Here is a 15,201-nt window from a genome sequence, read left to right on the forward strand (position 1 = left end):
TTCAGCCCAGGACACGGTTGGCTTGCTGGGCTGCCAGCGCACATGGCTGGGTCATTTCCAGCTTTTCATCTGTCAGTACCCCCAAGCCCTCCTCAGGGCTGCTTTCAATCGTTTAATCCCCCAGCCTGTGTTGATACCTGCGGTTGCCCCGATCCAGGTGCAGGACCTTGCACTTGACCTTGTTGAATGATTTAATTGGAGATATGAATTGTGAACAGAGGTAGCAGAGGTCTTTTTGCCAGTGTGGGCCTGTCTCTTCCCAGACCACTATGCTTTGTCTTCCTCTTTGCATGAGGAAGTAAGTGTTTTTAAGAGTAATAGACAAAGCCTGTTTGAGATTTTTTTTTTTTTTTTTTTTTTTTTTTGGGCACTTTTTTGTTACCAAAACAACCCAGTAACTAACAACTCATTTCATTTATTCGGTAGTTTGCTTTCCTGTCTTTGACAGTAAGAGTACATGACCTTTACCTCACAGGTACATTGTAACTATAAAACCCATTAATAATTTTAATTAGAGCCATTTATTTGTAGATAGAGGGTGAAATGCTGACCGTTTGATTTACCTGTACTGCCTATGCCCCCAGATATCTCAGACAGCCATCTTCAGGAAATTAGAGGTAATAACTGAAGCGTTACATGTTTGGGAGAAGGAAAATCCTCTGTGCAGAGAAGAGTGGTGACACTACAGTATGAAAGTGTCTTTGGTATATTGTAGCGGGCCTGCCTAGCCTTTTTAAGAGTAGTTTGTAGAGCAAATGATGAAATAGTGGTTGTTGGGGTAGCAGGTGGTTTTTGTAACAGACTGTCTCTCCTTGTGTAGATGCTGCTGCTGTGGCAGCTACAATCCGTTTCCTGTTGGATTTGTAACTCAGCAGTTCTTTATGTGCTTTTAAGGTAAAATATGAAGAAAAGGGACAATGAGGCTGCAGTTCCAGCATAGTGATGTTTTAATTGCATGGTTTTCAGCAGTGAATCGTGTAGACGTTTCCTCTTCGTACAAATAACTTCTATTGTTTACCTGTGCATGTAGGTGACGAATATTTGGTCATATATTATCTAGCTATGATAAGCTTTTCTGGTCACATGGACTCAAAGATTACAATAATGGAACGTCTGACTTGTTCTCAAATTTGTTATAACTATGTTCACACTGTCATGACTTTCTGACCTATTTCCTCTGTTCTTCCTATGTACTTGTGTTCTGAATAGGTTCTGTTGCAGTGGCTTTGGGTAAAATAATAATAAAAGTAGAATAATTCATTCAGTGATGCTTGCTTATATGTATTTTTAAAGATATTTATTTGCAGATCTAAATACTGTGCTCAGAGTTTGTACCCTTTTGTTTACTATTTTATCTAGTGACTCATTTACTCTTTTAGTTAATGACTTAATCAAGAAGGTTTTTTTCTTGAGTTGCTATAAATCTTGAAGGATGGTATTTGGGGCCTGTTTGTACTTAACATTCACTTGGAATCTTGTTTTTTGTTACTGTTTTTAATCACAGTGGCACCGTTACACACTTACTTGTCATGCTTTTGATTTTTTAGTTTGGAAATGCTGGACAAAGTAGAGCCACCTATGATTCCTGAAGGCTATGCCATGTCGGTGGCATTTCACTGTTTACTGGATCTGGTCCGTGGGATCACTACCATGATTGAAGGAGAGTTGGGAGAGGCGGAAACAGTCAGTCAAACCACAGCAGAGACAACTTCATTACCGGCACACTCTTCAGAGCTGCCAGACTTGCAGTCTGTATCTGACCAATCAGAGAAAGAACTAGGTATATGAAAATGCAAACACTATGTAAAATACAGCAGTTTTACATAAAGCAGGACTAAAATAGTTCATGTTTTCTTGCTTAAATTTATTGGTTTTAAATCATATATAAAAACTTTTAATGAAGTGGGTGGGTTGTCTTTTTTTTTGTAATGTAACAGCAGTAGTCTCTCAAAAGTCTCTCTTGGTGTACTGCTTCAATCCTATAGCACCTTAGCCAAAGACTCCTTATGGTCTGTTACTACTGGTTTACTGGTATGTACATGGGACGTGATGGAGAGAGAACAGGCATTCTGTTCACCAGAACTACCATTCTGCCTGCCTTTGTCCTTAATTCTACTTAACACTGAGATCCAAGGTCACAAGAGACAACCTGACTGAGAGAAATGGGACAGGAGCACATTAAAAGAAAAATTTATTTCTGGTAGCGGGATAAAAAGATAAACGTTTTAATGGAGTGGTTTTAAATAAGATTGAAGTATTTAGGCAAGAACTTCTTTAAAAGCAGAGCTAATATGAACTGAGGCTTGTACTTGTGAAACATATGAGGAGTGTGTGTAGGTGCGTACAGAAGGACTTGTGTCTCAAGAGGGACTTTTGCCTTGTGCGGCAGGGGGCGGAGCCTGTGGGGCGGTGGGCGGGGCCGGGGGGCGGCCGGGGGAGCTCTCCGTGGTGCTGCAGGCAGCGCCGCCCCAGCAAATGATACGGGCAGATTATAGGTCTGTTAGACCTATTTTTTTTTTTTTCTATTAAATTAAAGAAATGAAAAAATAAGGAGAACTGTAAATACCATGGCAGAGTGTTTTTGCTTCACTGCAACATTTCAGTGAGTTTCTTGTCCCACACTTACACCCTTGTGAATGTTTATTTTTACAGGCAAAGAGTAAAAATAATTATATGTACACCTTTGTAAGCTTTTTTTGGGTGTAATTTAGAATAAGCATTGACTTGGTGACATTTTTTAGTTTAGCAATGTTACTTTAAATGCAGCTGTTAAAATGGTACTGGTGTGAGTGTGTTTGTGTGTACACAGACACGTATATGTGTAAGAATACATGTAAAGCACACTTTAAAAGATGTAGTAGCAAGCATTTTGTTTGTGATATAATTCAAAGTTATTAAGTAAAATATTGTGTTTCTGCTATAAACAAGTATATGTGTTTCTTTCAAGTTAGCAGAGCTGTCTGGGAAGAAATGGTGAATGCTTGTTGGTGTGGTCTTCTGGCTGCTTTATCCCTGCTGCTTGATGCAAGGTATTTGGTCTTTGATTTCTCTTGGTTTTTCAAAGATGACATATACAGCTATATTTTGAACTGACTTTTGATACCCGTCAAGTTGACAGTTGTATGAGAGAGCGCTGTTTGTGGCACCTGAGTGGACAGGTTTGTGGGTTAGTGATGGCTAGACTGAGTGAGGATCTGCTAAGACTAAACAACACAGAAGTCTCCAGAAGTCTAGCATCAGCCTTTAATGTATTTCAATGTAGAACAATTAATTACATTTTCAAAGGCTTACACTTAAACCATTTAAATTATTTTTATTCCTTTTTACTTTGGCTGAATGTTTCAACACATTGAAGTGATTCTACCCATGTCCTGATTCCTGTTGATAAGAGACTAAATAATGTCTCAGTACTTGTTAGTACTAGACAGTCTTTGAAGTGGAAAAGCTGTTTACTGGGTAATAACTTTGGTAAATTATTTGTCTCTTTCAAAGAGTCTTTTGTTACAAACACAGTTTTGTGAAATTAATGTTAAATACCTCCTCATAGTCTCCTTTGTCAAGTCATCCAGAACTAAGGACCAATTTTATAGGAAATGATTTTGAAGAATTTTGTTGTTTGGTTGTGCTTACTCTTCAGTATTCATAGTGTTGACAGGTTTCAAGTATACATACTCGTTGCTTTCAGTTTTGGTTAGCTGTCTGCTTCTGTGCCATGGATTAATTCTTACTAAACGATGTGTACTCTTTCAGCACTGATGAAGCTGCCACTGAAAATATTCTAAAAGCAGAACTGACCATGGCTGCACTTTGTGGAAGACTGGGTCTTGTAACATCAAGAGATGCCTTTATCACTGCCATTTGCAAAGGATCCTTGCCTCCTCACTATGCCCTTACTGTATTAAACAGCACAACTGCAGCTCTGTCCAGCAAATGTAAGTATATAGGTTTTCCTTAATTGTGTTTCTACGTATTGTCCTCTAAACCCAGATTTTTCTCAGGATGTGATTGCAAAGATATGCAACTGTATATTTGGCTATACTAAATTATGTTAGAATCCTCAGACAGGATCTAGACTGCCTGCTTTCCAAAACTGGTTAGTCTTGCAGCATCTGCTGGGTATCATTCTAGTCAACCTAAAACTTCCTGAATGCTTAGTATATGTCAGAAGTTCATATTCTAAGGAGATCTGTCTGTCATCCTAAAGATCTGTTAGGATATGTAATTAATGCATTCAAATTCTGGAAAGGTTTTGGGGCAACTGAGATACTTAAGAGTTGACTTAGAACATCCTGCATTTATGATGTACTATAGTCTTTTCTACAGTTCTCTACTGGTGGTAGTACTTACTGTGTAAATGGAAGATCTTAAGTTCTGGGCTCTGTTCAGCTTACAAGAAATTGAATTGATGCTTCCCACATCCTGAGAGAATGTTGAAATTCATGGGGTATGCCAGTTGAGGATGTACTCTGCTTCTGATTTTGAAAATGAATTACTATGTACCAAGAAGTGCAGCTACCTGGAGAATATGCAGATGGATCTAACGTTAGACCTCTTAACATAAACCAAAAGTACCTTAGTCTGGGAACAAGGACCAGCACCTTCACTCCACACAAGCTAAGTGTGTTATTAGATCGTAAGTCTGTGAAGCAGGCAGTACGCATGACCGAGCTACACGAATCTCTATGGAAATGAAGCAGTGAACTTAAGTTATTTTATATAGATCACTCTTCTTTTTATGGGTGAGTTATAAAATGGGTGTCCTGAAGTCCTGTATTGGAAGAACATCATGACATAGAAAATGAAGATGTCATAAATGCTGAGTGCACTAGTACAATGGTAGCACACAGTGATACCATTTACACACAATTACCACAGATAACTGGGTTGAGACATAGTCTAATGCTCGTATCTTAGCGCAAATATTTCAGTATCAACATAAAATGTATTAATGAATTGAATGCAACATCTAATAGTGAGAGGGAGTAATTACTGGCTCCTTTAACTCCGTAAGGCAATGACATAATAATCTAAATACGACTAAAGGTCTCAAAGTGAGCTACCTTAAAGCTAATACTGTGAAAAAATTCTGTAGAGCATGTCTACCAGAAGCTGGTTGTTACTACAAGTAAGTACTGGATCTTAAATTTAGGTGTTTTTCTTTTCAATTTTCCTCTAGCATATTCCATTCAGGGACAGAATGTTCAAATGATCAGTCCCTCAAGTGAGTCTCATCAGCAAGTTGTAGCAGTAGGGCAACCCTTAGCTCTTCAGCCGCAGGGAACAGTAATGGTAAGTACAACTTGTAAGTGATCTCATCCTGCTTAACTGCTTCTTCCTGCATCTCAATGTGTCTCAAAAATAGGCAACAGATAAACAGCATTCTTACAAATAACGGTTATCTGAAATATTATCCTAAGCTTTTAATTTGGCACAGCCCTGGACGGCAAAGTTCTCTAACTGTAAAGAAGACTCACTCTTGTTTTCTGTCTGACTCTTAGTTCAGCAGATCTCATCCATTCTGTTTGAAAAACCCTAGATCTCGGCTCTGTTATGTGCCTGTGTGTGAAGTTTCACTTATGGTTTTTTTAAGAGAGACTCTGATTTTGTGGAGAAGATGCACTTAAAGCTGGAGTACTTGAACTCGTGTCTTTGATAATGATGTGAAACTGGGAGGAGAGGGCAGCGATCAAATTGTATTCAACCCTAGCAAGAAAAGACTGAGAGAAGAAGGAGAGATACTGAACTGCTTCTCTAAAAAAAAAAATACATTGCACCAGTGCAAACAAAATGTAATCTTTAAGCTATTTAGTAAAAAATTGCAAGTTTTCTAAAAACACTGTTATTGTAGAATAATAAAAATTGTGTGGTCATTCAGGGTTTTTTTGTTTTGTTTTTTTTAGCTGACTTCAAAAAATATCCAGTGTATGAGGACGTTACTCAACTTAGCTCACTGCCACGGAGCTGTTCTTGGTACATCGTGGCAACTGGTCCTGGCTACTCTTCAGGTATAACAGGAAATATTTATGCCTTGCTTTTTTGCCATAATTTGGTTTTGAGTTTTTATGTGAGCAATAGAAGCAGCTTTGATTCTACTCATGGCGTACTTTCAGTTGCCTTGAGTAAGTACTCTAGCGTTTCCCTGGAATTCTGTTTGGCTGGAAGGCTGCTGACTAGCTGGAATACAATGTTCGTTTCCTCTCTACCTGAGAAGGCTTTTCTGCTGAAAACGATCCTTTTGTATTTCAGCATCTTGTGTGGATTCTGGGACTGAAGCCTGGTGTTGGGGGTGCATTAAAACCTGGAAGAGCTGTAGAAGGGCCCAGCACAGTAAGCACGATTGTTCATTTTACAGTTAATGATTATGCAGTATTTTCTATTGCAATCTATAAGACACATTGCTGTCTCTTTTTCAAGGTTCTGACTACAGCAGTTATGACTGATCTCCCAGTTATATCCAACATACTTTCAAGACTTTTTGAAAGCTCACAGTAAGAAACCTTCTCTTATAATTAAAATAATGTCTGTATATCAAACTCGGCAGTGTTTTGATAGCTGTTATTTTTCAGGTACCTTGACGATGTGTCTTTACATCACTTAATAAATGCCCTTTGCTCCTTGTCTCTGGAAGCCATGGATATGGCCTATGGAAACAATAAGGTATAAAGAGAGTTCTTTGTTTTCTTTTTAGATGTTTTTGTGAAACAGGCAGAAGACTTGTACATTTATCCTTTAAGCTAACTATTTCTAATATTAAGACAGGAATACGTTTGATACTCTAGAGTAAAATGTAAATTATGAACCAGAGAAAGTCTTGATTATAGTGGGTCATATGGTTACTAAATTCTTTGAACATTCTCATTGTGTTCCTGCTGTGTTTTTTGTTAACTAAGGAATGTCATGTGTTTCCATTAATCAGATTGTGGGTAGGTAAAACTTTTAAAAGCTCTTGTAATTTCAAAGGTTAGGGATTCTAAATAGCACAGTATGTTCTGTGAGGTGCTCATTTTCATTTCAGTTTTCTCTTATATATACTTCAGAAAAAGCATGACAATTTAGATATTAAAAAAAAACAACTGATAATTCATATTTACTTGGAAAAATGATACTATTGCTGTCAGCTTCAGGAAACAACCGTTAGCCCAGAAAGGTTAAAGACCCTGTGATTGAATGAGATTGAGTATATATTCTCCTAGTCGTAATCTAATCCCAAAGGAGAGTGTCTGAGAGTTTTTCCTTGATCTATTACACTAGAGATAATGATGACAGAAAATGTGTTTTATAATATTTGACAACTACAGCAAGAGAGAATGAATTAAAATAAGCAAAGTGCATGTTTGAAATCAGTTGAAAATGAGGATAAGAAATCAGCAGAAATGGGAACAGAATCATTCCAGTGCAACAGTCATTTTGACTATATGTTGATTTAAAAAGAAAAAAATTAAAAGAAGTTTATCACAAATATTTGCATAAGTGTTTGATGAATGGGAAATTTATCATATTCCTGCAGGGCATTTTTGAAGCCAATGGAAGATAAAGCATAAGGGGATTCTTAAATGAAATATTCTATATTGCTTGTTCATGTGTCATTTTAACTTTAAAAGTTGTGATGGGAAAAAGGCTGTTTTGCTAGTAAAATATGTTCTAAAACTGGTTGGAGGGAGGACTATGTAAAAATGAGAGTTTTGAAAAGAATATCAGTGCTCTGGTTATTGTCAAACTTGGAGAAAACTGTATGAAAAATGACGAGTGTTCTTCACGGTATGCTCTTGCTACCCCCTTGTGGCTTCTCATCACGTACTGCAGATGCTGTGGAAACTTCCCAGCCGTGCTACCTAAGCTGTTGTGACAGCGTTCACAGCCTACGGAGCACAGTACTTCAGTGAGATTAGTTGCACCTGAATTTATAAACTATACTGTAACAAAAGGCTCTGATGTTATCTGAGTTACCTCAAAGTCATGTGTTCAAATTCCATTTTATTAAGGAACCATCGCTTTTTGCTGTTGCTAAATTACTGGAAACAGGACTAGTTAACATGCACAGGATTGAGATTCTTTGGAGACCTCTGACTGGTCATCTTCTGGAGGTAATTAACTGCTTTCATCAGTTATACCAGTACTTAGTTTCCTTTAATGAAGATCTTGTGGAAACACATTTTTAAGGTGCAATTTAAAAAAAAAATCTAAATTGTATTTATATGTTTTCGTTTATGCAGTTTGTTTTTGCAACTTGAATGCATCACAATTTGAATTTAAAAGTGCATGTATGTATTTAAATTCCAATGTTTTAATATCTCTTATTGCCTTTGTCCTTATGGTGCCATCAGTCTTTTATATGTTTTAAACACAGCAATGTTTAAAATGATGAATTTATTATACTTCATATATGTGTTATAATTAAGGTAACACAAATGGGTTTTACTTTGGATTCACATAGGACAAATATCTAGGAAGATTTTAAGATATGTTTTTGTGACCTTACCAGATAGATTGAAGCCTTTAGACTTACTAACAAAGGGTTTGTCTGTTTTAAAAATGTTTAAGCTAACATTTTGAATGGTGTCTTTAAGAGAATACTGTACAAATACAAAAATAGATATCGTGATCCTATTTCAATTTCATAAGTATTTTAACTTCACCATGAAAAGTATGCTCCATCAAGGAAAAAAAAGTCTTAAATTTTTAATTTGAAACTAAAAACAGGTGATGGAATGTAATCGTAAAGTTTTAATTCTCTACACAGACATGTAGAAGAGTGAAATGCAAGAACAGGGTTCCATTTAAAGTGAGGAAAGGAGAAAGCTTTGCTTCCTCATTTTCCAGAAAGTATCAGACGCTTCCTTAGAACCAGTGTGTTATTTCAAACAGTATTAAGGATTGGCCATCTCAAACCTTATTTATGGAGATCATCTCCACATATTCTTTTATCTAGGAGAAGAAATTTGGATACTTAGGGGTTTAAAGACTTTACAGCACAGGCATTTCTTTCTCTTGTCTTTTTTAACTCTCCAAGACAATAAGGTTCACCATCCACAACTTGAGATGCTGTGTTTTCATCTAGTAAGCAGTCAGTTTCAGTCTGTTATCTGTTGTGGGTATTTGCCACTGTTTTGTAGGAAATACACAGTCTATTTCAATTTCTTTTAAAGTACTCCCTTCTTTCCTTTTAAACCGAAGTCGTTGAGATACAATAAGGAAGGAGAGAACACCAGCTGCAAATTCAATTAAACACAACCTGAGGGAAAAATTCGTTCCCTGTCTCTGGAACTGATTATCTGGTCAGATTCAGAACACCATGAAGTAGTTCAAATTCTCTTTTTTATATAAGGTAACAAAAATATAAGTAATTCAGGAGAGTAGCTATTTCTTGTCTGCATTTTTTAACATCAAGCTAGCTTTTCTGCATCCTCCTCCTTTTCAGTTTGGCTAGTGGCTGGTAAGGGAATGGTGCACCAACCAAAACCATCAGCCTTCCTTATGACCCTGCCTTGGACTTTGATTCTGGGTTCTCACACCATCTGAGCTAGGGCTGGAAGGGTGGGTGGAAATAATTATGTAGAGGTAATGAGACTGTAGACTTACATTACCCTCAAACAAATAAGTTATATGGGAGTACAGTTCATACGAGGTATATATGCAATGGATTTGCACAATGTTTTTAATTTTTCTGTTCTAAAAAAAAAGCAATTAGCAAAACTACTAGGCTTAGATAATTAGGAGACTAAGAGAAATGAAGATGCACATTTGAAACTTAAGCTTGAAATAGTGTTTGCTATTGTTTTGTCAAGTTTTTGAAATAATGGAGTCTAAGGCTTATTTTACATTCACTATGTAGTTACTTTTTGAGAATATAGAAAAGTAGAGGCTTTCTGTGTTGGCTACTGTCATGCTTCCTCACTTGATTATGTTAAGCAGTGCGTGAAAGATGAAACTTTGAATTTTATAGTAGCTTAAGGCTAAGTTAAACCTCAGAGTTTCAGACATTCATTGAAGAGTTGTTTGGTGCTTTTTTTAATCAATCGTTATCTGAATTAGCAGTTAGTATATTAATTTTGGAAAATGTATTGGCTTGAACTGCTGTGATTTTCATTATGTTTCCTTCTGTGTCTTTCACTGCTTCCTATTGCTTCCTTATTCAGAAGGTATGTCTGTCGTCCAAGAGATATTTTTTTTTTTTACTATTACACCTAATTTTATCATCTAGAGTTTTATTGTATTGTTGTAAAAAATTGTTATTGTATATAAATTATAATTTAATTAAAATGTCATAATTTAAAAAATGTTACATATATTCAAATTTGGTTAAATAAAAGTGACTTCAAACAAAGCATTGCTGTGTTTTTAGGTCTGTCAGCATCCAAACTCCAGAATGAGAGAATGGGGAGCAGAAGCTTTAACTTCACTCATTAAAGCAGGACTGACATTCAACCATGATCCTCCATTATCTCAAAATCAGGTAAAGTAAGTTTAAGAGCAGCTGCTTTCCTTCTTTTCTGGAACTTAAAATGAACATGAAATCAAAATCTTCCCTAGAGGAAGTTTTATACAGTTCAGTGAATAGGAGGCATTCATAAAGCAACTTTGCTATTGAGTTTATAAAGCCTACAGCTGTAACACTCAGATGTAACTATTGAGAATCACCTCATGCATTCTAATGTACTACCCTCCTTCCTTCTTCAAGTGTATGACAAAGAGTGGTGAAGCTTGCATATTATATCCATTTGTTAGAACAAATTATGGATCACCCTCATGAGTGCAAAACAGTTCCAGAATGTTTAGAAGTATATATGTGATTTGGTGGCAAGTAAAAAATAAATTGCCTAACCTTCTAAATCACAGCTATTCTATCCATTATTCATAAAACTTTCTAATATTTTTTCTGAAGTTCAATGGATTTCAATGGTTTTTTTCAAGGTCTCTTTAGTAGGAAGCTGAGTCTAGGGTAAAGTTGTGTGATGGTTTTTATGCAACTGTGACAGCATGCTGTAGCTACTTCCTGAGGGACCTGGAGAACAGGTGGGGAGGAAAAAAAAAAAAAAGAGAGAAAATTGAGATTTCCTATTGAGATCCTTTATAAACAGTTTTTTAGAAAGGCCAGTATGACACTGAATTTGAGCATTTAATGACTGAGTTATTGAATTAATTTAATGAATCTTCAATTGGTACTGTATGTTTTCACTTACATATAAAAATAATTAAGGATCAGTTAAACTTTAGCATCCTTAATATGCTTTATTGTTTACTTTTAGAGACTGCAGTTGCTTTTATTGAATCCGCTAAAGGAACTGTCAAACATTAGTCATCCTGATATCAGGATCAAGCAGTTGGAGTGTGTGCTACAGATTTTGCAAAGTCAGGGTGACAGCTTAGGACCTGGTTGGCCATTGGTGCTTGGAGTCATGGGGGCAATCCGAAGTGATCAGGGGTAAGTGGTGGAAATAAAATTTTAAAATCATGTAAGATAAGAATAGTAGAAGGAATTCTTTTCTTTTCTTACGTTAATAACCACTTTGATAATAGCTATAATTTTCATTGTCATTTTTAGCTTATGAACAATTTTACTCAACAAAAATACAATTTCTAATTTTTCCTGTAGCACAATTTTATCTTACTGAATTAATCTTTCAGAAGACCAGAGTATTGTTCCACTCTGCCCTCTCCTGTGGTCAGCATATAGTGTACACTGAGGAGTACTCCTTGTGCTGGTTCACTTGATCTTAACCATCTGCTGGACACATCTCTGGTGCTTGCAGATAATTCTGTATGACTTGGCTGTTGCTTACAGTTCCTCTATTGTTTCTTTTTCTTCTTAAATCTTTGGGTAGTCTCTAGTGTGTGTCATCTTCTGAATGCTCTGTCTTTTCATTGAAGTCTTCATCCCTAAATGGCTGCTGGTAGCACAAGGACAGAAGATGATTAACTTGCTCTGGGTGAATCCCTTGGCTGACTAACACAGCTGATTCTGTTGCCAACAGAGGGGGAATGTTACCGGACTGGTCCTCTTGCACACAAGGGAAAGCTGAGAGGTGAAGTCACAAGAGTTGTTTTTGAAATAAGCAGTGAAATGAACATCTGGCCCTGGAACTGTAAGCACCAAGAACTATACCCACACACTTAGACCATATTATTCCTTCTTTGGTGCAAGTCAAGACTAGCACCAAGATAGGTCGGCAAAAAACTCTACTATCAGAAGAATTCACCTTGGCATACCTCTCCTTTCGCCCCACCTTAGCTCTGTCTTCTGGCCATATGAAGACCTCATAAAGCCCCTTCAAGTGCTTGAGGGATTTTGCTCTTGTACCAGTATCACTTGCTCTGGCAGCAGTACTCGCCAAAATCCCCAGGATGCTGGCATTCTTGATTGTGAGCATCCTCTCTTTGGTAACCGTGCTTCCTTTGGTACCTGCTGTTTCCACACTTGGTGCAGTGTGTTCTGTGGTTCCTACGTGCCTTTTGATTTTCACTGTTAGTTGTTGATGGACGAGAACCAACACAGGTTCCTTCTCAAGACAGTCTGCAGATCCTTTTACGTCTCAAACCCCTACCTCACTGGCAGATATCTCAAGATGTTACTAAGATCTTGTGTTATATCTTGGTCTCCTCCTACAAAGCATATAGAATAATCTGCTTTTCTTCAACTACATAGCACTGGTTGCCCACATCATATCAACTACAGTAGGAAAAAAAAATGAAGCAAGCCTCGTTTTCTTTGAGAAACAACTTAATTTCTTGCCTCACAGCTGTGCGCACAAGATGTGGGCACTATTATCATACTTTAAATATAAACTTATTGACCATGGGACTTTCTTCACAAGTGTCTTCACTCTGGTCAGTGAACATCCTGGATTTTGGGACAGAAATCCGTTTCCCTTCTATGAGAACTACTTCTAGGCTGCTATAAAGGCAGAAGGTGCTATTTTGAGAGCTAATGATACTTCGGTCACTTCTTGATTGTACAGTACTAGCCTGCCAAACAAAAGGAAGTCTTTCTTTGAAGAATTTTTCAATGGGATGCCCCTGTTTATTGTAAGGATAGATAAAGCCCTATACGATCTGAAGTTTTCAAGCTAGGGTTAAGTTTCTTTCATTTATATTTACCTTTTAGCAGCCAGCTATAACATTAAGGACAATTTTACATTTTGAAGAGCTGTATTGCTGTTGCCACTTGCATGAAGGACTTTGAAACCTTTCTCAAAACACATAGCAGTGTGGGACATTAATTGGGAAACGAACTGTTTTGAATTTGTTCTAGTGGGCTCACACTTGAAGGTTAGAAAGAGAGGTTCCTTTCCCATTAACTCAGCTCTTCAAAATGAGTAGTGTAACTATACTTCATTTCCTGCCTCTGTCCTTTCTCTCTTAGAGCCCTCAAAGGTCACATACCTCTGGACCTTTGTAGTGGAGAGGTAACTGCAGCAGTTTTGAGTGTGTTTCACTTTATAGACTCCTGTAACGGATATGGGGGAAAGCAGTATGTGAGCATTTCCTCCATGAGTATAGCAATGATAAATCCTTTGATCTTATGTGGTAGGATGGATGTCTCTCTGTGGTATGCATCATATTAGAGAATTATTAGTTATACCATTATTGTCCTTGTGAAGTTTCTTGTGCATTCCTTGGGCTTCCATATCATGTTGGCTGTTGTGATACAGTGGAAAAGGCCCACCTATGACTTTCATTTTTAGTTAATTGAAAAAATCATTATTTTATTTAGGATTCTGAAACATGGAACTGATATCTGTATTCTGAATTTTTTTCCTGGGATATATATTGTGAAGGACACTAAGTTTCTGTATTACCAACCTTCGGAATTTTTTCTTTTGTACATTAAGCATTAAAAAAACCCCACTATGGTGAAAATTAAATGCAGCTTCCCTATTTTGTATTACCTACACTCCACCACTCCTTTTGATTCCTTCATTTTGTTGCTCACTAAACAAGGTTTTAGTTACAGATGACCTTGCTGCTTCTGAGAGCTCCTTCTCGTAAACCTTTTCCATACTACATTTTTATTTTATGTTTGTATTCAGAATTTAATTTTGAAGGCAAAGTATTTATTAAAGATCTATTTAAGGGCAGATATTTTGAAAAAAATTTTGTCTAACATAATATAGTATTGAAGCAAGTAAGACTACCATTATGTTAGCATGCATCTTCCCTAATAAATAAAAATACACTTTGCCCACCTGTTTGACATACATTAAGTACTTTGTAACTACTGATACAACAAATTGTTCAGAACAGCTTACTCTTTGGACGTTTATCATGATCAAACTTAAGATTTGTTTTGTCTGTGGTGGCTTTTTTAGAATGTTTTAGCTGACACATTTGAACTAACAAGTCCTAGAACTCTAGAACAGAGAAGTGGACTTTACTATATAAAACTAGCTGAGGACCACTGGAGAGTCTAAACTTCAACTTCACTAGCTAGTTAACATGGACTAAAATACTTCATCAGAATTTGAAGCTTCAACTTAATGTTGTATCTCAAAACCCTCTTTAGTTGAAACATTCAGAATTTGCAAATTCATCGCAAAAACTTCAAATGTTTTATTTAAATAATGCTATCTCCTGAGGTATTGTATTCAAAATACTCCTGTGCTCTTGAAGAAATTTGAAATGAGAGAGTGTGTGTGTTTTGTTTTTTGTTTTGTTTTTTTTAAGAGAGTCCTTAATACGGACTGCATTCCAGTGTCTTCAGTTGGTTGTGACAGACTTTCTTCCCACAATGCCATGTACTTGTCTACAGATAGTTGTTGAAGTTGCAGGAAGCTTTGGACTTCACAATCAAGAGCTAAATATTAGCTTAACTTCAATTGGTTTGTTGGTGAGTTTTATATGAACTTACAGTGATGCTGCTTCTGGCTTTCATTTTCTTTTCGTTTCTTTTTTTTAATGAAAATTAATCTGTCCTCAATTCTACAAATGAAAGCCAAAACCTATTTTTTGAGTTGTTGCTGAACTCCTGTGCTATCGTTTGAAATCATGTGTGAATTGAGTGAGCGCAATTTATCTTTATCATCTGCATGACTCCAGGGTTAGGTAAAGAAATAGTATTGTATTGTAACCATGTTCATCAGTATCTTATTTTTAATACATTGTTTCCCTTCATAGTACTTTATGTATAACTGGGGCCTAAAAGCTGAGGCTAAGAAAAATACTTTCTGCACCTTACAGTATTTATGTGCTTCCATCAGTGTAGGG

The 15,201-nt window shown here is 36.6% G+C and overlaps 1 protein-coding gene across 1 annotated transcript in view; it reads left to right on the top strand.

Moving 5' to 3' along the window:
- MON2 (MON2 homolog (S. cerevisiae)) overlaps positions 1 to 15,201 on the top strand; it is a gene marked incomplete at its 5' end in the record, with an annotated part of 49,275 nt that overhangs the window by 8,127 nt on the left and 25,947 nt on the right. Inside the window, 12 exons of the mRNA XM_009704425.1 lie at positions 1,548 to 1,780; positions 2,948 to 3,029; positions 3,751 to 3,932; positions 5,177 to 5,289; positions 5,901 to 6,005; positions 6,247 to 6,327; positions 6,415 to 6,488; positions 6,567 to 6,657; positions 7,983 to 8,084; positions 10,343 to 10,453; positions 11,247 to 11,422; positions 14,662 to 14,824. Of these exons, the coding sequence (XP_009702727.1) occupies positions 1,548 to 1,780; positions 2,948 to 3,029; positions 3,751 to 3,932; positions 5,177 to 5,289; positions 5,901 to 6,005; positions 6,247 to 6,327; positions 6,415 to 6,488; positions 6,567 to 6,657; positions 7,983 to 8,084; positions 10,343 to 10,453; positions 11,247 to 11,422; positions 14,662 to 14,824 (1,513 nt within the window). The remainder of the gene's footprint in view (positions 1 to 1,547; positions 1,781 to 2,947; positions 3,030 to 3,750; positions 3,933 to 5,176; positions 5,290 to 5,900; positions 6,006 to 6,246; positions 6,328 to 6,414; positions 6,489 to 6,566; positions 6,658 to 7,982; positions 8,085 to 10,342; positions 10,454 to 11,246; positions 11,423 to 14,661; positions 14,825 to 15,201) is intronic.

This window comes from Cariama cristata, unplaced genomic scaffold, assembly GCF_000690535.1.
Source record: "Cariama cristata isolate BGI_N322 unplaced genomic scaffold, ASM69053v1 scaffold19477, whole genome shotgun sequence".
Classification (NCBI taxonomy): domain Eukaryota; kingdom Metazoa; phylum Chordata; class Aves; order Cariamiformes; family Cariamidae; genus Cariama; species Cariama cristata.